The sequence below is a fragment of the Rhinoderma darwinii genome, chromosome 1 (genome assembly GCF_050947455.1).
Source record: "Rhinoderma darwinii isolate aRhiDar2 chromosome 1, aRhiDar2.hap1, whole genome shotgun sequence".
NCBI classification, from domain to species: domain Eukaryota; kingdom Metazoa; phylum Chordata; class Amphibia; order Anura; family Rhinodermatidae; genus Rhinoderma; species Rhinoderma darwinii.
In genome coordinates, this window is record NC_134687.1 from 507,883,938 (window position 1) to 507,907,532 (window position 23,595).

Genomic DNA, 23,595 nt, shown 5'->3' on the forward strand with positions numbered 1-23,595 from the left:
CATCACTGTTTGCAATCATAATCTTTTCCTATGACATACAGTTTTTATTATCCATGTACAGATGAGTCCACCTTTACTTTTGCATGAATTGTGTTAAGGACTTCAATTTCTCATGAAAACATTTCAATATAACATCACAATATGTAAGCAAAACCCTTGAAAGAAGGCAACTCACATTACAACCACTTGGTGGCCAAACACAGACATCTCGTGACAGAATATCGCAAAATCATGTTGTTTTTTTTAAAACTGGTCTTCTCACGCCACACATTTTAGGATATGTTGAGATATGAGGAAAGGTAAAGAAGCACACATCGTACTGTGATTTCACTGTGTTTGTTAATTGTTTTATGACATCACATTGTACATTATCCATGTATTTTGATACACTGCGACCAGGATTACTGTACTGTAACATCACTGTGTTAATCAGCCTGTACTATTGTTACTTCACTTTGACTATTGCTATTGTACACCTCTACACTTTAGTCATTAACCGTGTGTTGTGACATCATTGTATTTATTATACCAGTACTGTGACCTCACAATATTTATTATACCTGTGGTAGGATATGAATATGTGCATTACTGTAAAGTTGAGGCCTCAGGAAAGGAGCATGGATTTACTGTATCTCCATTGGATTTGGCTACAGTCTGATATGGAAGCCTGGAATTTCTATCCTCTATTTTGTATATTATTCTCAAGTTTTAAAACTACTTACACAGTAATGTAATACTTTAACCTTTGTTCTTCCTTTTAGATGTCTCACCACGAGCTAAAATGATCCTTCCTCTTTCTTAGACAGACTATGAATCTGCTGGCATAGCTAAAATATATAATGTCTGAGCACGTAGCTAAAAAATATGCTGATTACCAATATTACAAAACATGTGATACAATGTAATATAATGTATACGTGTTCCTTTATGATAAACTCCCTCGTGATTTAGAGGAGGAGGAGACATGGTCAATATTGATTGGATAGACTGAAGGCCATGGCCCCTCTTATGTGATTGGAGAGGGAGACATGGCCATCACCCCTTTTAATGATATATAATCTATGTATTATTTGCTAATAAACTAGAGAATCTGATTGCACTTACAATATGTGTGAAGTGTGTAGTTTCTCTCCGATGCATCGTCAAGCTCTCCCACATATTTGAAACCAGATAAGAGACATCGAGTTCCAGTTGATGACCTGCCTAAATTGATGGCCCTTAACAAGTCTAAGGGACTTCTTCACATTAAATTGCTCCTTACGGGGCTATGGACTTTGTGAAGGGAATCTCGAGGCTGCAACCCTGATATAGTCTCTAATAGCAACTACTGACAGCTTGCAGATCTTATTTCCGAAATGAGTTACCAGAAACGATGAACACAAGTATGAACAAACAAATTCAAGACCAGGGCTGGCAGAGTTCATGCAGCATGATAAGACTGATACAGGTCAGGCGCATGCAGCAATCCAAAGAAGTCAAGAAAGAGTCCAAACTTAGCAAATAACAAACACCAGAGCAGGCTCCAGGTTTATGTAGGCCCTTGGGAATTAGAGTCACAGCAGGGCCCCTTATATGTTAGCTTCTTTCATCCACTACTAATGTTGTCAGTTCAATGTTCACACCTGACATTTTCACCGTGTCTTTTACCCGGATTATTTTTTGTAAAAAATTGTATGAATATATTTTTCTGTAACTTTTACCAAAGAACGCCAAAAGAGGCGGCGAAAATTATATGTTAACATACCCTAAGAATAAGTGAGGCAGATACATGCCACCGAGTTGGTAATTTAACCCTTCCACTGATAGAAATTTGGGTTCTGTATTTGTTTAGATGGCAAGTGTATTTTTTTAATGTTTTTGTCTTTCCCCTTTCATGGCGGCTGTATGGAGTCTTTTTAACTGCCCTTTTGCGATACACATAAGTGTTTCATTTATGTTAACTTTTATTGTGGATGAAAAATGCAGAGCAAAAAAAAAACAATTCTACCTTTTTTCCCACAATTTACCGATCACCATAACTAATGCAATAACTTTATTGTAGATGGAGTTGTTATTAGGATAACAAATATGTCTATGATATTTACTGTTTTGTGATGTTTATTTAATAAAGTATATTATAAGAATGTGTTAATTGTAATTTTTTGGCGCCATCATTTTTTAGAAATGTTAATGTCACTGGAGAAATAATGAAAACATTTTTAGCCCCATTAGGGGACTTTTACTTTTTATCTTTACTTTCTAGGTTTAACATCCTGGAGTATATTAGTACATTGTGCTTGTAAAGAACAATAATAGCAGTGGCGTAACTACTGCTGTACCTGTACCCCATGCCTGGTGGTGCCGCTAGCAGCCGCTATAGCGGTAAGGGCGGGTTCACACATGGCGGAATTCCACTTAAATTCCGCTGCGGACACTCCGCAGCGTTAATCCGCAGCGGAGCCGTTTCTCCATTGACTTTCACTTTAATTTAGCAGTGTTCGTTTACACGATGCGTACAATTCCGCTGCGGAGCATAGGCTGCGGAGCGGAATTTGGTGTCCGCAGCATGCTCTGTCTGTTGCGGAGCAGTGGCGGACTCATGGCGGAATTTCTCCATTGACTTCAATGGAGATTCTAAGTTCCGCAATGAAGTCCGCAGCTGTCATGCACATGTCATGTGTGCTGCGGATGCGTCTTGCTTTTTTAACTTGACATTTCTTCATTCTGGCTGGACCTAGGTATTTCTAGGTCTACAGCCAGACTGAGGAAGTCAATGGGGCTCCCGTAATGACGGGAGCGTTGCTAGGAGACGTCTGTAAATAGTCACTGTCCAGGGTGCTGAAAGAGTTAAGCGATCGGCAGTAACTGTTTCTGCACCCGGGACAGTGACTACCGATCCCAATATACATGTATCTGTAAAAAAACATATAAGTTCATACTTACCGAGAACTCCCTTCGTCTGTCTCCAGTCCGGCCTCCCAGGATGACGTTTCAGTGTAAGTGACGGCTGCAGCCAATCACAGGCCAAGCACAGGCTGCAGCGGTCACATGGACTGGCGCGTCATCCAGGGAGGTCGGGCTGGATGCCGAAAGAGGGACGCGTCACCAAGACAACGGCCGGTAAGTATGAAAATCGTTTACTTTCACTAGGGAAAGTGCTGTCCCTTCTCTCTATCCTGCACTGATAGGGAGAAGGGAAGCACTTTTCCCGCAGTCTGCAGCAGCTAGTCCGCATCAATGTACTGCACATTTTGTGCAGATCCGCTGCAGAATCTGCAACGCAGATTCTGTGCGGCATCGATGCGGACAGTTGCGGAGGAATTCCGCCATGTGTGGTCATGCCCTAACGATGCCACCTTCAATAGTATTTGTGTCCTTAGGACGCAGATACTATTGAACACTATGACAGAGCAGGGAGGTATCTCCTTGCTCTGCCATTGTCTACAAGCCGTTCTACGTCTGAAGTCACTGGATCACGCCGGCCTACGCAAGTATCCCATTGGCGTTGCGGAGGCTTGTGTAGAAGCTCTGTTCGTCGCAGGAATGGGACCAAGGTGAGTTTAAAGTTTTTTTGTTTTATTAGTTTGGGGGGCACGGTCTACAGGTGGGGGGGGCACTGTCGATAGGGTGGGTTGTATGGCAGTATCTACAGGGGGGGCTGTATGGCACTATCTACAGGGGGGCTGTATGGAGTTATCTACAGGTGGGGCTGTATGGCGCTATCTAAAGGTGGGCTGTATAGGGCTATCTACAGGTGGGCTGTATGGCGCTATCTACAGGGGGGCTATATGGCGCTATCTACAGGGGGGTTGTATGGCGATATCTACAGGGGGGTTGTATGGAGATATCTACAGGTGGGTTGTATGGCGATATCTACAGGGGGGTTGTATGGCGATATCTACAGGGGGGTGTATGGCACTATCTACAGGGGGCTGTATGGCACTATCTACAGGGGGCTATATGGCGCTATCTACAGGGGGCTATATGGCGCTATCTACAGGGGGCTATATGGCGCTATCTACAGGGGGCTGTATGGCGCTATCTAAAGGGGGCTGTATGGCACTATCTACAGGGGGCTGTATGGCACTATCTACAGGGGGCTGTATGGCACTATCTACAGGGGGCTGTATGGCACTATCTACAGGGGGCTGTATGGCACTATCTACAGGGGGCTGTATGGCACTATCTACAGGGGGCTGTATGGCACTATCTACAGGGGGCTGTATGGCGCTATCTACAAAGGGGAGGTGGGAAGAACTATTTACAAGGGGGTCTGCTTGCCACTGTCTACAAGGGGGCTGTATAGCATTGTGTACAAGGGGGCTGTATGGCAGAACCTATAGGAGGGTACTATCTACATGGGGTCTGTGTGTGGCACCCATGGGACGGGGGGGGGCCTAGTCAAAATTTGCTATGGTGTCAAGTCTTTCCTAGTTACGCCCCGGAATTGAGGCATTGAGGCATTTAGGCAGAGAGAAGTCACACATTGGAGGCAGTGTAGCTTGGGGCTCACTGCTAGCATTACCTCCCATACAGCAGGTCCTGAGTTTGAGTCCCAGCAGAGATAAGGAAAAGAAGAGCTTAAAATGAATCAAATATATAGAGGGAACCTTCGAGCAGTGCCGGGAGAATTTATACAGCACTTAACAATACAGCAGCGTCCTATGTAGTTTCTGAGAAAGTGTAGACATAAGTGGCCCTACCTCCTTCAGTGGGCCCCAGAACCAGTCCAAACTTGCCGGGTGCTGACGGCTGTATACACCTTCACAAATGAACAGGATACAAAAGATCTTGTTGTTCAGGCAAAGTGTGGCAATTCTAAGCAGGTGTATATACTCAGAGGTGATCAACCGCAGGCTGAGCACTGACCCGCTGGACATATTTCTCTTCAAGGTATAGCATAGCCCTCGCATAAACCACTATGGAGTTTTGTGGCGGCAGTGAGACAAGGAGAGGTACATGGAGGAATAAAGGCAAAAAAGCAAAAAACTGGCGCTTTCCATGCGCTACTGATCAGTATGGTTATCCATAACACGTAAATCCAAATTCCTCAAGGGTACCAATGTAGTCGGTAATAAAGGAGAGGTACGTGGCCGCTCAGGTATGAGCTGGCGTTCTGTTTAATGTATTCAGTTCTGTGACATAACTGTAAGTAGGATTCCTGTGCTGTGACATCATTGTATTTAATAGCCCTGTACTGTTTTTCCCCTCACTTACATTATTCATGCTCTGTGTTATAACTGTAGAAATTATTCCTGTGTGGTGACATATATATATATATATATATATATATATATATATATATATATATATATATATATATATATATACACACACTACCTTTCAAAATTTTAGGGTCACTTAGAAATTTCCTTATTTTTGAAAGAAAAGCACAGTTATTTTCAATGAAGATAACATTAAATTAATCAGAAATACACTCTATACATTGTTAATGTGCTAAATGACTATTCTAGCTGCAAACGTCTGGTTTTTAAGGCAATATCTACATAGGTGTATAGAGGCCCATTTCCAGCAACCATCACTCCAGTGTTCTAATGGTACATTGTGTTTGCTAACTGTGTTAGAAGGCTAATGGATGATTAGAAAACACTTGAAAACCCTTGTGCAATTATGTTAGCACCGCTGTAAACAGTTTGCTGTTTAGAGGAGCTATAAAACTGCCTTCCTTTGAGCTAGTTGAGAATCTGGAGCATTACATTAGTGAGTTCGATTAAACTCTCCAAATGGCTAGAAAAAGAGAGCTTTCATGTGAAACTCGACAGTCTATTCTTGTTCTTAGAAATGAAGGCTATTCCATGCGAGAAATTGCCAAGAAACTGAAGATTTCCTACAACGGTGTGTACTACTCCCTTCAGAGGACAGCACAAACAGGCTCTAATAAGAGTAGAAAGAGAAGTGGGAGGCCCCGCTGCACAACTCAGCAACAAGACAAGTACATTAGAGTCTCTAGTTTGAGAAATAGACGCCTCACAGGTCCTCAACTGGCAGCTTCATTAAATAGTACCCGCAAAACGCCAGTGTCAACGTCTACAGTGAAGAGGCGACTCCGGGATGCTGGCCTTCAGGGCAGAGTGGCAAAGAAAAAGCCATATCTGAGACTGGCTAATAAAAGGAAAATATTAATATGGGCAAAAGCACACAGACATTGGACAGAGGAAGATTGGAAAAAAGTGTTATGGACAGACAAATCGAAGTTTGAGGTGTTTGCATCACACAGAAGAACATTTGTGAGACGCAGAACAACTGAAGAGATGCTGAAAGAGTGCCTGACGCCATCTATCAAGCATGGTGGAGGTAATGTGATGGTCTGGGGTTGCTTTGGTGCTGGTAAAGTGGGAGATTTGTACAAGGTAAAAGGGTTTTGAATAAGGAAGGCTATCACTCCATTTTGCAACGCCATGCCATACCCTGTGGACAGCGCTTGATTGGAGCCAATTTCATCCTACAACAGGACAATGACCCAAAGCACACGTCCAAATTATGCAAGAACTATTTAGGGAAGAAGCAGGCAGCTGGTATTCTATCTGTAATGGAGTGGCCAGCGCAGTCACCAGATCTCAACCCCATAGAGCTGTTGTGGGAGCAGCTTGACCGTATGGTACGCAAGAAGTGCCCATCAAGCCAATCCAACTTGTGGGAGGGCCTTCTGGAAGCATGGGGTGAAATTTCTCCCGATTACCTGAGCAAATTAACAGCTAGAACGCCAAAGGTCTGCAATGCTGTAATTGCTGCAAATGGAGCATTCTTTGACAAAAGCAAAGTTTGAAGGAGAAAATTATTATTTCAAATAAAAATCATTATTTCTAACCTTGTCAATGTCTTGACTATATTTTCTAGTCATTTTGCAACTCATTTGATAAATGTAAGTGTGAGTTTTCATGGAAAACACAAAATTATCTGGGTGACCCCAAACTTTTGAACGGTAGTGTGTATGTATATATATATATATATATATATATATATAAGGTGCAGAGGTCGCACCTGCCACATAAGAGGATACAGGCACCTTAAATTGCATTTAAATTGTGTGGGGGGGGGGGGTCTGTTACAGATTTTGCATTGGGACTCAGGAACTCGGTTCTAAATTTGATTGGTATACTCACATGTGGCAGATTTGTTGCAGGAATGTCTGCAAATGGGGTATGTGGTTGTTTCTCTAGCATCTGCATGAATTTATATAAACCCCATTCAGAATGTTTTACAATAAAACTGCCATATGTACAGGGCCGGCTCCAGGTCTATGTGGGCCCTTGGGCGACACAGACTTAGTAGGCCCCTTTGCGGGGGAACTCACGGCGGCAGTAAAATGGCAGAAAACGTCACTTTGTGCCCCCATATAGACATTAGGCCCCCAGTTTGCACCCCCATAAATTTAGTCCCCTCTGTAGATAGTGCCACACAGCCGCCAACACAGGTAGTGCCACACAGCCCCCCGCCCAGGTAGTGCCACACAGCCCCCCTTCCTGGTAGTGCCACCCAGCCCCCCTCCCTGGTAGTGCCACACAGCCTCCACTTCCCAGGTAGTGCCACACAGCCCCCCCCCCTTCCAGGTAGTGCCACACAGCCTCCACCTCCCAGGTAGTGCCACACAGCCCTGCCTCCCAAGTAGTGCCATACAGGCCACCTCCAAAGTAGCGACATACAACCCCCTCCTTCCTGGTAGTGCCACAGAGCCACCCTCCCTGGTAGTGCCACACAGCCACCCTCCCTGTAGAGCCTTTGGGGTTCCCGTGTGGAATCCGCAGCCAGAGCATTGCCGATGCTCTGGCTGGGGATTCCGTTTCTGGAAAAGCCCCTGATGTCACTGTCCATATATGGACAGTGTTGTCAGGGGCAACCACAGAGCCATAGTCCCAGGCAGAGCACTACTAGCACTCTGCCTTGGACTCCTGCTCTGCTCCTGACATCACTGTCCATATATGAATAGTGATGTCCGAAGCAGAGCTAGTAAGGGCTTTGCTCTGGCACTCTGGCTCTGGGGAAGCCCCTGACATCACTGTCCATATACGGATAGTGATGTCAGGGGCAACCCCAGAGACAAAGTCTCGGGCAGAGCGCTACCAGCACTCTGCCTGGGACACTGATCTGCTCCTGACAACACTGTCTATATATGGACAGTGATGTCAGGGGCCTCCCCAGAGACGGAGTCCTGGAGCAGAGCCACTTCTAGAGCTCTGCCTGGGACTCCTTCTCTCCTCCTGACATCACTGTCCATCCACTGCCGGGCAGGCAGCACCTGGCAGCCGAGTGGGACCCCCCAAGGGTAGTGGGCCCCGGCACTTGCCTGGGTGTTGATGCCGGCCCTGCATATGTAAATATACTCTTTAAATTAAATTTGTCATAAGAAAATTAGTTATTGTTCAAATCAATTTTTTATGTTAAAGATATTTTTTAAAAATGTTGGTGATTTTTTTCTATGTCATTATTTATATTAAGAAATAATCCTAAAATCTCATACTTTTCCCTCTGGTCATTGAACCTCACAATAGACTGGAACTTCCTATTTTGTAGAGATCACTTCTCTGCTATCATCTCATAATCATCACAGGCAGGATTACAATAAAAGGTAATACCTCTTTATAAATAACACAGGATCCACTATTGACAATAGGTGATGGACACAGCTCGTCTCCTATCCCATCCTGCACAATAACCTCTGCACAGGTTACAAAGCATGCTTAGAAAACTCTCCCATAGATGTTAATGGGTCCCCTCCTGTCCACAGATTCCTATTGTCCATGTGACTGCTGTAAAGCATATCTCTAAATACTGTTAGCAACAGCTCAGGCAAGATGGCTGCCCCCATAATCAAGTAGAGAAAATTAAATCTACAATCAAAAAATGAAAACAGATAAACAAAAATTATGTTTCACTTTCTGGCTTTAATTAGGAAAACAAATGTAGGTGATACATGCCCTTTAAATAAAAACAAGACCATTTCTGATGGGGGTTCCTTGCCATTCTTTGAATCAATAAAGATAAACTAGGATTCCTTTTTATCTTCCCCACGCTATTCCCTATCTTCCCATGGATACATCCTTTTTTTCAACAAAACTAACTCTATTTCATAGCATTTAACACTTGATCAAACCACTCTGTATTACCCTAATGAAGTATTCATTCCTATACTCTAAAGGCAACATGTTCATAGCATAGGGAAAGGTTTACTGCCAATAAGATGTAATATGTTATTTATGCATTATATGAATATATAATAGAGATGATAAATTATTAACATTTAAAAATAGCAACTCAAAAGGAAGAGTAATATTGCAGTTTCCTTATAGTAGCGTAGTTACAGAAAGTTACTTTCAAGCTCTTGTTGATCACCTAGCACAAGTATTAGATCCCGTCAATGTTTGATATATATTCATACATTTATTTTCCTCTAAATGCTTGTCCAATATGCATTTTTGGCTCTGTGTCAGTTGAAGTGTCAGTCTGGAATGGAGAACCAGATCTGAGTTTCATCATTGACAGCAAGGCTTCTGAGGACATCTTGGCTCAGATCCTATATAGCTTTGAAAAAATTAAAGTAGCAAAGCTCTTTAAGATTTTTCATGTTATAATTATGACGCTATGAATAATATAAAATGCAACATGATTTCACTGACAGATGATTATATTCTTATTCCACTACTGGGACCCCTAACCATATTGTGGTTTCATTTGTCAGTGAAATATAATAAATGTATCACATCTGTTCTGCTATCAACAGAACTTTTCCTTAAAGCACATCTCTAATCTCGCCTATGTTACTCTATCTGAGGGCAGCACGGGATTAAGGGGGAAAGGCTGAGTTTTGGGGACATATCTTTTTCTATTAATTTATTTAATATTTTCATGTACAAAGTTGTTTTAATGAGGTTAGGACCCAGAGAAAGCCTGTGAGTGCTGCTTTCACAACCCACAAATCTATGATTGACAGCTCTCCTTGTGTACAAACTCATACAGGATAAGATGTCAATCACTCTGTGTGGGCGGTAACCTACAATACATCATGCTCCCTACAGATCGGGTGTACCTACCATGGAGGCTGCCCAAAGGGCTTCTATGTGGCTATGGAAAGGAAGGTCTCAAGTGATATTGACATCAGGGGCATAACAATAGGGTGTGTAGAGGTAGAAGAACAAAGAGAACATCCTATAAAAGTTTGAATACTACCTGTTTTTCTAAAACAAGAATGATCAGAAGCCCAGTGCTTTCTAAAAACTATTGTTATATAATTTATGATGTACAAGCATTTTTGCTAGAAACTTGCAGCATTTCACACTTATTGATGAATAAAATATGCATTTCCTTTTCTCACATATTTTTTTGGACATAGCCTTTTCTTATGGATGATTCTTACAAAACTGCGTGCATCATATGTCTAGCACTAGTATATTTAAGTTACAAAGATAGATGGCAGATTGTAGCTAGAAGTAAAGGGGGTATTGCACTGGGCGATTATCGGACAGACAAGCGTTCATAAAAACAGGACAGCGATCAGCAGATGAATGAGCAAATTCATCTGCTGATCGTATAGTTTTAAAAAAGTTAAATATTATCGTTTTCGGCAGCATATCTCCCTGTCTAGACAGGGAGACGCGCTGCCGACATGATAATAATGCATGGGGACGAGCGATCGGAGTAACGACCGCTCGTCCCCATCCATAGATCCTTGTGACAGGAGCAAACAGGCGCCGATCAACGATGTTTCGTTGATCGGCGCTCACTGCACCGGTCGATTATCGGCCGATGTAATAGGAGTTTAAGTCACATAGAAAAATGTAGGTCTCAATCTCTGCATCGTCTTGTCCATTATAACCTAATGAGACTCCTTAAAGAGGCTCTGTCACCACATGATAAGTGCCCTATCTCCTATATAAGGAGATTGGCGCTGTAATGTAGGTGACAGTAATGCTTTTTATTTTTAAAAAACTATCTTTTTTCACAACGTTAGGAGCGATTTTGGTTTATGCTAATGAGCTTTCTTAATGCCCAAGTGGGCGTACTTTTACTTTCGACCAAGTGGGCGTTGTACAGAGGAATGTATGACGCTGACCAATCAGCATCATGCACTCCTCTCCATTCATTTACACTGCACTAGCGATATAGTTATATCACTATGTGCAGCTACATACACAAGCCCTAACATTACTACAGTGTCCTGATAATGAATACACATGAAATCCAGCCTGGACGTCATGTGTACTCAGAATCCTGACACTTCGGACTCTTTTTTTGTGAGATTCCGGCAAGTGAACCCAAATCTCGCGAGATTACGGAGCTAAACGAGATTTGGTTTCACTTGCCGGAATCTCACAAAAAAGATTCAGAAGTGTCAGGATTCTGAGTACACATGACGTCCAAGCTGGATGGTCATGTGTATTCATTATCAGGCCACTGTAGTAATGTTAGGGCTTGTGTATGTAGCTGCACATAGTGATATAACTATATTGCTAGTGCAGTGTAAATGAATGGAGAGGAGTGCATGATGCCGATTGGTCAGCGTCATGCACTCCCTTGTACAATGCCCACTTGGTCGAAAATAAAAGTACGCCCACTTGGGGATTAAGAAAGCTCATTAGCATAAACCAAAATCGCTCCTAACGTTGTGACAAAAGATCGTTTTTTAAAATAAAAAGAATTACTGTCACCTACATTACAGCGCCGATCTCCTTATATAGGAGACAGGGCACTTATAATGTGGTGACAGAGCCTCTTTAAGAAGACCTCCTGTCAGACAGGCTAAATGTCTTTAACTACAATTTTTTTGTAATGCATGTGGCATACTGTAAAGGACCTCTTGCATGGGCCAATGATCAGGCAAACGAGTGTTTATAAGAACACTCATTCTCCTTCATTGCCCTGTGTAAACAGGGCAACGGTCAGCGATGAATGATCAAACCCTCGTTCATCGACTGATCATCTCATTCATGAGGTCAACAAAGTGGTCTCAAGTCAAGTGGTAAATTTCCATGTATAACCAGAGAGATGTGCTGCTGACATGATAGAAATGTATGGAGATAGATCATAGTAATGAGCGCTCGTCGCCATACATAACCAATCATTGCTCCTTATGAAAGGTGCTAACGATCGCCAATCAAGGAGTTGTCTCATCGATCAGCACTCGTTTTGACTGGCAAAGCTAGACGTGAGACGAACCTTTAGGGCATGACCACACGTGGCGGATTTCCTCCGCAACTGTCCGCATCAATGCCGCACAGAATCTGCGTTGCAGATTCTGCTGCGGATCTGCACAAAATGTGCAGTAAATTGATGCGGACTAGCTGCTGCGGACTGTGGGAAAAGTGCTTCCCTTCTCCCTATCAGTGCAGGATAGAGAGAAGGGACAGCACTTTCCCTAGTGAAAGTAAACAAATTTAATACTTACCGGCCGTTGTCTTGGTGACGCGTCCCTCTTTCGGCATCCAGCCCGACCTCCCTGGATGACGCGCCAGTCCATGTGACCGCTGCAGCCTGTGCTTGGCCTGTGATTGGCTGAAGCCGTCACTTAGACTGAAACGTCATCCTGGGAGGCCGGACTGGAGACAGAAGCAGGGAGTTCTCGGTAAGTATGAACTTATATTTTTTTACAGGTTGCTGTATATTGTGATCGGTAGTCACTATCCAGGGTGCAGAAACAGTTACTGCCGATCGCTTAACTCTTTCAGCACCCTGGACAGTGACTATTTACAGACGTCTCCTAGCAACGCTCCCGTCATTACGGGAGCCCCATTGACTTCCTCAGTCTGGCTGTAGACCTAGAAATACATAGGTCCAGCCAGAATGAAGAAATGTCATGTTAAAAAAGCAAGACGCATCCGCAGCACACATAACATGTGCATGACAGCTGCGGACTTCATTGCGGAAATTAGAATCTCCATTGAAGTCAATGGAGAAATTCCACCATGAGTCCGCCACTGCTCCGCAACAGACAGAGCATGCTGCGGACACCAAATTCCGCTCCGCAGCCTATGCTCCGCAGCGGAATTTTACGCCTCGTCTAAACGAACACTGCTAAATTAAAGTGTAAGTCAATGGACAAACGGCTCCGCTGCGGATTAACGCTGCGGAGTGTCCGCAGCGGAATTTAAGTGAAATTCCGCCACGTGTGAACCCAGCCTTAGGCTTAAAAAGAAGACATGCAAGGGTATAATTTGTTTTATTTAAAGTGTATGTGCCCCTTTACACACCAGTGTACATTTTAGATATTAAAAGCTATTTTTTAATACATTGCAATGCTTATCTTGCACTGATTCTGAGTAATAGTCTATATTAAAGCCCTGAATTGTATTCACAAACCTAAAAGATCCAGAGTTGAAACTTCTCATCATTCCTCTCACCCTCATAATTATTTAAGTGTAATAAACCTTCAAAGCAATATTTTATATTATATATATATATATATATATATATATATATATATATATACACACACACACACAGTATATATATATAGTTTTCAATATAAAGAAATAAGGAAAAATGTTATCTAGCAATCCGCCATAGTGATCTGATCCATATACAGTAGGATTCCTTTAATCAGGCATCAAGAAAACCTGAAAGGCACTAGATGATCAAGTATTTTGAATTATTGAATGATCAAAGAAGAGTTCAAAAACTCACTTGTATAATTAGAGAATGTTCAGGAAGACCAGGAGTCCTAAATACAATAGTAACACAAAGTCTACTACTACTGTATAACAACACTTTTTAAATTAGGGTGATTTCCTATTTGGCATCATCTGCTCAGTCTTCTCTTTCTGGTCTTGTGAAATTCCACAGTATGTTGTAGTTATGTGCAAAAACAAGTTTTGGATTATTAGATTTTCTAGATTATCAAATATCGGATTAAAGAAATGTCATGGTATAATGGCTTGCGGATTCTGTAGATGCATAAACTCTCATTTGTATTATTATATTATCACAAGTATTGTTGAAAATTTTTAAGAGTAGTCCTTCATAGCTTTTCTATCTAAATACAGTGGGAAGCTACAAACATAGTTGATGCAATTCATCTCTTGGTCAGGTTGCACATTCTCGAAGTTGGTGGAAAATGTTTCAGTTGCAAGTCACCTTTCTCCTGGTGTTGAGACTAGAAGAAATATTGTAAAACTGTCTCTCATTGAGTAGGTTGTTCTCCATATTTTTGCTTGCTTTATTTTTATAGTCTGGTTTTGTACTGCTTCCATCTGTATTTTTTATATTACATCCTTATCATTCACCTTCCATAATGATCTTCCCCATTTATCAGATGAGATGGCTAAGGCCTCATGCACACGACCGTAGGCGTGTGCACGGCCGTGATTTTCGTGTCGGCCGGCTGCGGACTGTCAGCGGACTGTCAGCCGCAGGCCGCCCGCAAATCGCGGGACATGCACATGGCCGCCGCCATTGTTTTCAATGAGCCCGGACCGCAGAACCGGGCCGTAATAGGACATGCCCGTTCTTTCTGCGGTCCGGGCTCCCGGGCCGTGCAAGGACCGCAAAAACTACGGTCGTGTGCATGGCCCCATAGAAAAGAATGGGGCCGCAATTCTCCCGTGGATTTTCGGGGGAATTGCGGCCGCAAAAACACGGTCGTGTGCATGGGGCCTTAATATGTAATACATGATAGATTATATTTTTAGAATAATAATCCAATCGCTGTTTGCTTAGAAAACACACAAAGCCAATTTTATGACCTCTAGGTAGGGTGGAAAAAAAAGATGACCTTACGTAACTGCAATCATTTACCTGATCTATTATGTTCTATTGAAATGTCAATTAGATGCAATTTATAATGTTTTTGGAGACAAAATTATTTAATATGCCATATCTGGTTAGTTTATCATTGTGTACATCAGGAATATGCTTAAACATACAGCATACCGTACCAATGCACTTTTGCTAATCGTACACTTTAAATTACGTAGTTTTACATGTGACATATTTACGTGTCACCTCCACTGTTATTATATATATATACCCCATAGTATGATTTGTGAGCTGAGAGATAAACGAACAAAGTTAGTATGCAAATATCTCCTACAGGCATCTTCAAACTGTCAGTCTTTGTAACTAGATGTGCAGTTCTTTATACAAAGAGCTAACAAAATGAAGGAAAGATTAGTGATTTCAATCTCCTTCCTAGTTAAAGTCATCCTTAACTTCTAATCTGCTTTGAAAGTGATGCACCAATCACTGGCAAAATGGGCTTTACTGGAATATATCTATGAAATATTTAAAACAGAAGAACAAAAAATAGAAAAGAAAATCCATCGTAATTGAATTATTTGTCACTAGCATTTGAACTTGGGACAAAAATCTTAATCAACTATTGCTTTCAGCCTGATTACACAGTGAATCACCCAAACTACAGAGACTTAATTCTGTTTCATTCCAAATAAATGTGTCTGATTCATAGTATTACATTCCCAAGCCATCAGTGTTACTGGATAAGAACACATAGAATGACAATGAAGTATCAGTTTACACATCTTTGATGGCCTTGTATTACAAAGTACATGGTCAATGCCCAAGGTTAATTGCTTCTGTCCAAAAAAAAAACAGAACAATAATGTGCAAAAATTCTCATATATTAAGAAAGCCATAGATAGCAAATAGATGGCAAGATAGATACATTTTTCAAACACCTACATATAGAGTCCTTAAAGAAGTTTCATGTTTTTTACAAACACACTACTACTGTTGAGTACCTCCAAAATCAGCTGTTTTTGGGGAGAGCAGCTGTTTCATTGGTTATTATCTCTCCAGCAACAACTGATGTCATTGGACACTGGTGGTCCTCTAGAGCGGTCATTGCATTATGCAGCGTTCAGCTCTAGCTAACAGAGGGGAGCCCTGAGCTGAGGACCCCCTTCAATTGCCTCATCACGGTTATACATGTATATAAGGAGAGATACTATCTCACAGAGACAAGCTTTTAGCATGGATGCCTTCTATATGCCAACCTTCTTCTGTTTTCATCTAGTTTAACTATTATTGTTACAATTACTGGACCTGTTGCAGTCGATTCAGATTGGAAACCACACACTCAATGAAATGAATGTCTGCCTTATATAAATAGCAAACTGAGGATTATCAGTCAAAGTACAAAGTCTTTCGACTAGAATTTCAATGCATAATCCAACCATCTGTCGACCAGTTGTGTTGTAAAATTATGATTTAGTGAATTGAAAAAAAGAAAAGAAACCCTTAGCTGTTTTGTTGCTACATTTATCTGCTGCTGACATCCTTTGAGTTACATTATGTCTCCTTTTAAACCGCAAGGAATGTGACACTTGCCACTGGCAATGCAAACATGCTTTCCCTGAATGTATGCAAGAAAGACTATTTCCATCTATTTATTTTAATCACTCCATGCCAATATTAAGAGGAAATCTATTATTTATTTTAGCACTTACTTTTCCAAACCACTGGCATTAAATCCACACATCTGACAGCATCTTTCCTCATATTATCATACATTATTTCACCAGCTGACTCATTCTCTAGAAGAAAAAAAATGTCTCCGGAAAATGCTCTAGTGATTTGTTTTCAGCATCAGAATCATTAATTTCATCACATGTTTGCGAGCTTATCATCACACACATTTATATTCCAGCCCAATATCCCAGACTGCCCGTAATAAGGGAGACATGATATGTGATAACATATAATATCAAATATTCATCAACCTGTCTATATATGAAGGTGCTTTGGTTAAAAAGCATTAAAGAGGTAGTGCTCACAGAGAAATTACATTCATATATCCAATCATGACTATATCTGTTAAGAATATCTGTTTTATTACATAAAAGTTTCCCAGGAATGTAATGTTTACTAAAAGAACTAAAACAACAATAATAATAACAATAATAATAATAATTCTATAGTCTAAATCTCTTAAGTGGAGAAAGATGTATTAGTAAGAAACATCTTGCAGCTACAGTACTAACTGGGCACATCTTCTGTGATGGCTGAATGGATTCTAAAATCCATTAATAAAAAATAAAAAAAAGTCTACAGGCACATGGGTGTATGTGTGAATATATATATATATATATATATATATATATATATACACACCCATATACTTTAACATATACGCACACATTCTGCATGTAAGACAAGATTAACTTGTAGATAATTGAACACAGTCTTTACACTGAAGATGTCTAGATCTTCTGCATAGCCGCCTTTGAAACATGAGCCCATTAATAGTGCATAAAATCACAGAGAGACAGGAATCAGATGCGTAACTAAGAAATGCTCATTGAAATCTGCATGCCTCCTATATCCATCTCACACAGATACAAGTGCAGTCTATGTGGGATTCTGTTCAGGTTGCAGTTTTATTGTAGAGCAGTGTTCTCTCGTGTGTCATTGTATAAGAAAAAGCCTAAGAAAACCTACTAGTACCAATAACCATAATGTTTCCCATTATTCACACTATCCGGATATACTCTCCCATTCACAAAGCAGTGTGATAACAAGTGGTTCCACACACACCTTCCCAATGCTCTGCCGGCCAGTTATGTACTGCTTATGTTTCATAGTTAAGTTAGACTTTGTGATGGTCTATGTGCAGCATTTGTCCTGCTTGGTGTGGACAACCCCTTGTGTTCACCCTCCTTGTCTTTGGAGACCTTACCTCTTTAAGTTCCTTTGCTACATCCTTCAAGTCTCCCAGGACTAATTCCAAATCATCCACAATAATCTTGATCTGTTCTTTCACCTTGGCTTTGGAGGCTTGCTCCTCTGTCGGTGAGGATGTCCCCTTAGACTTTGCTGACATACTGCAGTCCAGCTCAAGGGAGCTTCAGAAGAGGGTGACTGTCTCCAGCCCTCTCTGAGTAGCTTTTCCCCCGCATTTTCTTGCTCAGATCTCCCTCATTTTCCTCTTTTTCGTCTCCCAGTATACACGCTGCCATGAACTCCACAGAACTGCTTGGGGAATGGGCTGCAGACTAGTGGCGATGGTCTAGCAGTGCCTGCGTCACAGCGCTTTAGTAAATCAAGGGAGAAAAAAGTGTGAGATCCCAAAGTTCACGTATGACATAAGAGTCCTTTACTTCAGAACCACCTAAAGATCCATTTACTTTTAATTGGTAACAGCCACATTCTTCTCTGGCGTTCAGCGTCCCTCTATACACAGCATGCCTACTGCTTGCTACACACAGTCTATCTGTTCTCTTCTACTCTCCTGCATTACCGTATTTCTCCATGTAATGCAGCAATAGCATTGCTATGCATTACCAAAGGGACCAGTGATAACAGGCATATTTGACTCTGTCACACACATAAAGCATGGATTATAATTTATATGCAGTGCACTAAAACATAGAAAACACATGACAAAAAAGAAGTAGAACATTGACATGCTTTATACCATGTCAATAAAGCCCATACGTCATGTGTCATTCTACAAATTGTCTCCAGTCCAATCTGGCAATAACTGATGATTTATGAGAAATCATTAGCTAAGGGATGAGAATATACTATGCTTTTATCTTGTAAGAAAAGAAGGAGTAGGAGGTGAAGATGTCAGTTACAAGGATCCCCTGGGAAGAGGGAGAGTGAAGGGTCAAAAAAAAAAAAAGAGGAAATATTCCTTGCTTTGTTTCCTCAGAAAAGAGGATGGATGAATAAATGAAATTGAAGAGTTGCTATGTCTTGTTTCTGCCTTCTTATTTTATAACCATTGCTCAAGGGCTTTCTTAATATATAACTCCTCATTTATCAGGCTCAAATTAAATCGATACTGAAACACAGCAACATCTTGCTTTATAGCTGAAAAAACTCATAGGTGCGAGGAATAGTTGTAGAAGGTCTGAAGCAGCAAAAATGAGGATCTGCAGCCTAAGTTGTGCTTATTATTGTTTTGTGACATCTTAACCTTTGTATCACTGGGCTGCTTATATTTTACAGGCGTACAGATAAATAAGCATACTGACAACTGGACTGATCCTTAAAGGGGTTGACCACTTTATAAAAATATTTCCTAATAGGCCCAAAACTGTATTGTTGTGGCACATGCATCTGTACATTCATCATACACTAACCCAGCTGCCCAGTAGAAGGCCCCCGGCTGCCCTTATATACAGTGAACAGCAGAGGCGTAGCTAGGTTCTCCAGCACCCGGGGCAAAGATTCAGTTTGGCGCCCCCCCCCCAACCTCTTTCCCGACATCTCCTTCCCCCTCGCCGTGTTTGTTTTCTCTGCCACTCGACGTGTCATTTATTTTTATGTAACGCGAGCATAAAAACATTTGTACATTTTACAAGCAATATGGTTCTATACACAACACAAGAACCATGCTCGGTACATAAATACAACACCAGTACAAATACAGCTCAATTTAGTGTAACCCCTGCTGTATAGGTGTGTACGGCGTAAAACTACAGCTCCCAGCATGGCCCGAACAAAGATAAGGATATGCTGGGAGATGTATTTTCACAAAAAATAAATCATATTATAATCATATTACCCATCATCTCGCTGCAGATCATACAGTGACTACATTACTGATTAGAGGCAGAGTAAACATTTACATTGAGTGACTCGCCGGTGACGTCTCAGATTCTAGTTATTTTTCTCCATCCGGTCCAGACCTCTATGACGACTTCTCCCGGGGACAGACCATTTCTGCAGTTTGTCACTCACATGTCTTCAGCTTCTCACTTTACCAACATTTCTGCACCTATAAATAAATATAAAGTTATTATTATACCATACACTACGCCCCTAAATATAATAGCACCATACACTGCACCTCTAATTATAATAGCACCATACACCGTGTCCCACACACACACACACTGTGCCCCCTGTAGATAGTGCCTGCCATAGAGCCCCCTGTAGATAGTGCCCCCCATATAGCCCACCCCTGTATATAGTGTCCCATAAATAGCTCCCCCTATAGTGCTCTACAGATAGCCCACCCTGTATATAGTGCCCCACAAATAACTCCCCCTATAGTGCTCTACAGATAGCCCACCTCTGTATATAGTGCTCTACAGATAGCCCACCCCTGTATATAGCCCCCTGTAGATATAGCCTACCCCTGTATATAGTGCTCCACATATAGTCCACCCCTGTATATAGTGTTTCACAGATAGCCCACCCCTGTATATAGCCCACTTGTACATATAGTCCACCCCTGTATATAGTGCTCCACTAGATTATACAGGGGTGGACTATATGTACAAGGGGGCTATATACAGGGGTGGGCTTTCTGTGGAGCACTATAGGGGGAGCTATTTGTGGGATACTATATACAGGGGTGGGCTATATCTACAGGGGGACCATATCTACAGGGGGACCATATCTACAGGGGGACCATATCTACAGGGGTGGGCTATATACAGGGCTGGGCTATATACAGGGCTGGAATATATCTACAGGGGTGGGCTATATCTACAGGGGTGGGCTATATCTACAGGGGTGGGCTATATCTACAGGGGTGGGCCATATCTACAGGGGTGGGCTATATCTACAGGGGTGGGCTATATCTACAGGGGTGGGCTATATACAGGGCTGGGCTATATACAGGGCTGGGTTATATACAGGGCTGGGCTATATACAGGGGGGCTATATCTACAGGGGGACTATATCTAAAGGGGGGTCTATCTATGGAGCAGCATATACAGGGATGGGCTATATCTACAGGGGGCTATATACTATATAGCCCCCCCTGTAGCTATAACCCACCCCTGTATATGGTGCTCCATAGATAGCCCACCCCAGTATATAGCCCCCCTGTAGATATTGCCCCCCAGTATATAGCCCAGCCCTGTATATAGCCCAGCCCTGTAGATATAGCCCCCCCTGTAGATATAGCCCCCCTGTAGATATAGCCCCCCTGTAGATATAGCCCCCCTGTAGATATAGTCCCCCTGTAGATATAGCCCAGCCCTGTATATAGCCCAGCCCTGTATATAGCCCACCCCTGCAGATATGGTCCCCCTGTAGATATGGTCCCCCTGTATATAGCCCACCCCCTGTAGATATAGTCCCCCTGTAGATAGACCCCCCCCGTAGATAAATCCCCCCACGAGTAGACAAAGCCCCCCCCCCCCCGCAGATACAGCCACACTTTTATTACAATTAAAAAAATTAAAAAATAAGACGATTCAAACTCACCTTATTCCCGCTCCCACGCCGTCCGGCAGCCATGGAGACCTGCTCTCTTATGCGCAGGTCTCCAGGGGGTTGAACGTGGCGTCTATGAAAGGCGCTGATTGGGTGGGCAGGATGACTTTCCCTGTCAGTCAGTCAGCGCCTTTCATCGACGGAAGCATCACTGGTACAAAAGGTACCAGTCGCTTCATTCGTGGAAAGGCGCTGAATGGCCGGGCACGGAACGTGCCCGGTCATTCATTGCTTCTAATTGTACCTGTGTCCTTGCGACACAGGTACAATTATAGTGCAGGAGGAGGGGGCGCTGGGCATGCGCCCGGGGCACATGCCCCGCCTGCCACCCCCTAGCTACGCCCCTGCAGTGAAGGAAATAAGTATTTGATCCCTTGCTGATTTTGTAAGTTTGCCCACTGTCAAAGACATGAACAGTCTAGAATTTTTAGGCTAGGTTAATTTTAACAGTGAGAGATAGATTATATTTTAAAAAAAAACAGAAAATCAGATAGTCAAAATTATATATATTTATTTGCATTGTGCACAGAGAAATAAGTATTTGATCCCCTACTAACCATTAAGAGTTCAGCCTCCTCCAGACCAGTTACACGCTCCAAATCAACTTGTCTTAAATGGTCACCTGTATAAAAGACTCCTGTCCACAGACTCAATTAATCAGTCTGACTCTAACCTCTACAACATGGGCAAGACCAAAGAGCTTTCTAAGGATGTCAGGGACAAGATCATAGACCTGCACAAGGCTGGAATGGGCTACAAAAGCATAAGTAAGACGCTGGGTGAGAAGGAGACAACTGTTGGTGCAATAGTAAGAAAATGGAAGACATACAAAATGACTGTCAATCGACATCGATCTGGGGCTCCATGCAAAATCTCACCTCGTGGGGTATCCTTGATCCTGAGGAAGGTGAGAGCTCAGCCGAAAACTACACGGGGGGAACTTGTTAATGATCTCAAGGCAGCTGGGACCACAGTCACCAAGAAAACCATTGGTAACATATTACGCCGTAATGGATTAAAATCCTGCAGTGCCCGCAAGGTCCCCCTGCTCAAGAAGGCACATGTACAGGCCCGTCTGAAGTTTGCAAATGAACATCTGGATGATTCTGAGAGTGATTGGGAGGAGGTGCTGTGGTCAGATGAGACTAAAATTGATCTCTTTGGCATTAACTCAACTCGCCGTGTTTGGAGGAAGAGAAATGCTGCCTATGACCCAAAGAACACCGTCCCCACTGTCAAGCATGGAGGTGGAAACATTATGTTTTGGGGGTGTTTCTCTGCTAAGGGCACAGGACTACTTCACCGCATCAATGGGAGAATGGATGGAGCCATGTACCGTCAAATCCTGAGTGACAACCTCCTTCCCTCCACCAGGACATTAGAAATGGCTCGTGGCTGGGTCTTCCAGCATGACAATGACCCGAAACATACAGCCAAGGCAAAAAAGGAGTGGCTCAAAAAGAAGCACATTAAGGTCATGGAGTGGCCTAGCCAGTCTCCAGACCTTAATCCCATCGAAAACTTATGGAGGGAGCTGAAGATCCGAGTTGCCAAGCGACAGCCTCGAAATATTAATGATTTACAGATGATCTGCAAAGAGGAGTGGGCCAAAATTCCATCTAACATGTGTGCAAACCTCATCATCAACTACAAAAAACATCTGACTGCTGTGCTTGCCAACAAGAGTTTTGCCACCAAGTATTAAGTCTTGTTTGCCAAAGGGATCAAATACTTATTTCTCTGTGCACAATGCAAATAAATATATATAATTTTGACAATGTGATTTTCTGTTTTTTTTTTATACAATCTATCTCTCACTGGTAAAACTAACATAGCCTAAAAATTCTAGACTGTTCATGTCTTTGACAGTGGGCAAACTTACAAAATCAGCAAGGGATCAAATACTTATTTCCTTCACTGTAGGCTATGAAAACACTACAGAACCATGGTTGGCGCGTACATAGCACTCAATATGGCGGCGGTCTCTTGATGTACCCACGTAATCGATTTCTCAGCTGTTCCTGATTGCACCCTCTTCGGCGCAGGTTCTGAACAGTAACTGAACGCATTCAGTGCATGCACAGATACAGGGGATTTCTCTGTCGGTATCTACACACGTGCTGAACATGTTCAGTTACTGTTCAGGCCATGGTTCTGCAGTGTTCACATAGCCCATACATGGGTAGCCAGTGGCCTTCTACTGGGCAAAAGTATGATGATATTTACAGATTTATGCGCCATAACAATACAGTTTAGAGCCTTTTCAGGAAATATTTTTAAGAAGTGGCCAAACCTTTTAGGGCTCTGGGCACATCACGTTTTTGTCCTACGTTTAACATATATGCCAGGAAAAGCTCCCGACATATACGTTAAACTTATACATGTGACGTATGCCATAAAGTTATAGGCTGTCCCCAATGCACATGCTAAACATAGGGCAAAATATGTGATGTGCACATAGCCATTTAATGT

General features: G+C 42.3%; 1 protein-coding gene across 1 annotated transcript in view; it reads right to left on the reverse strand.

The window, feature by feature from the left end:
* Positions 1 to 18,287, reverse strand: part of PRR16 (proline rich 16) — a 413,372-nt gene extending 395,085 nt beyond the window's left edge. Inside the window, exon 1 of the mRNA XM_075836259.1 lies at positions 17,624 to 18,287. Within this exon, the coding sequence (XP_075692374.1) occupies positions 17,624 to 17,767 (144 nt within the window). The 5' untranslated portion in view covers positions 17,768 to 18,287. The remainder of the gene's footprint in view (positions 1 to 17,623) is intronic.
* Between the last annotated feature and the right edge of the window lie 5,308 nt (positions 18,288 to 23,595).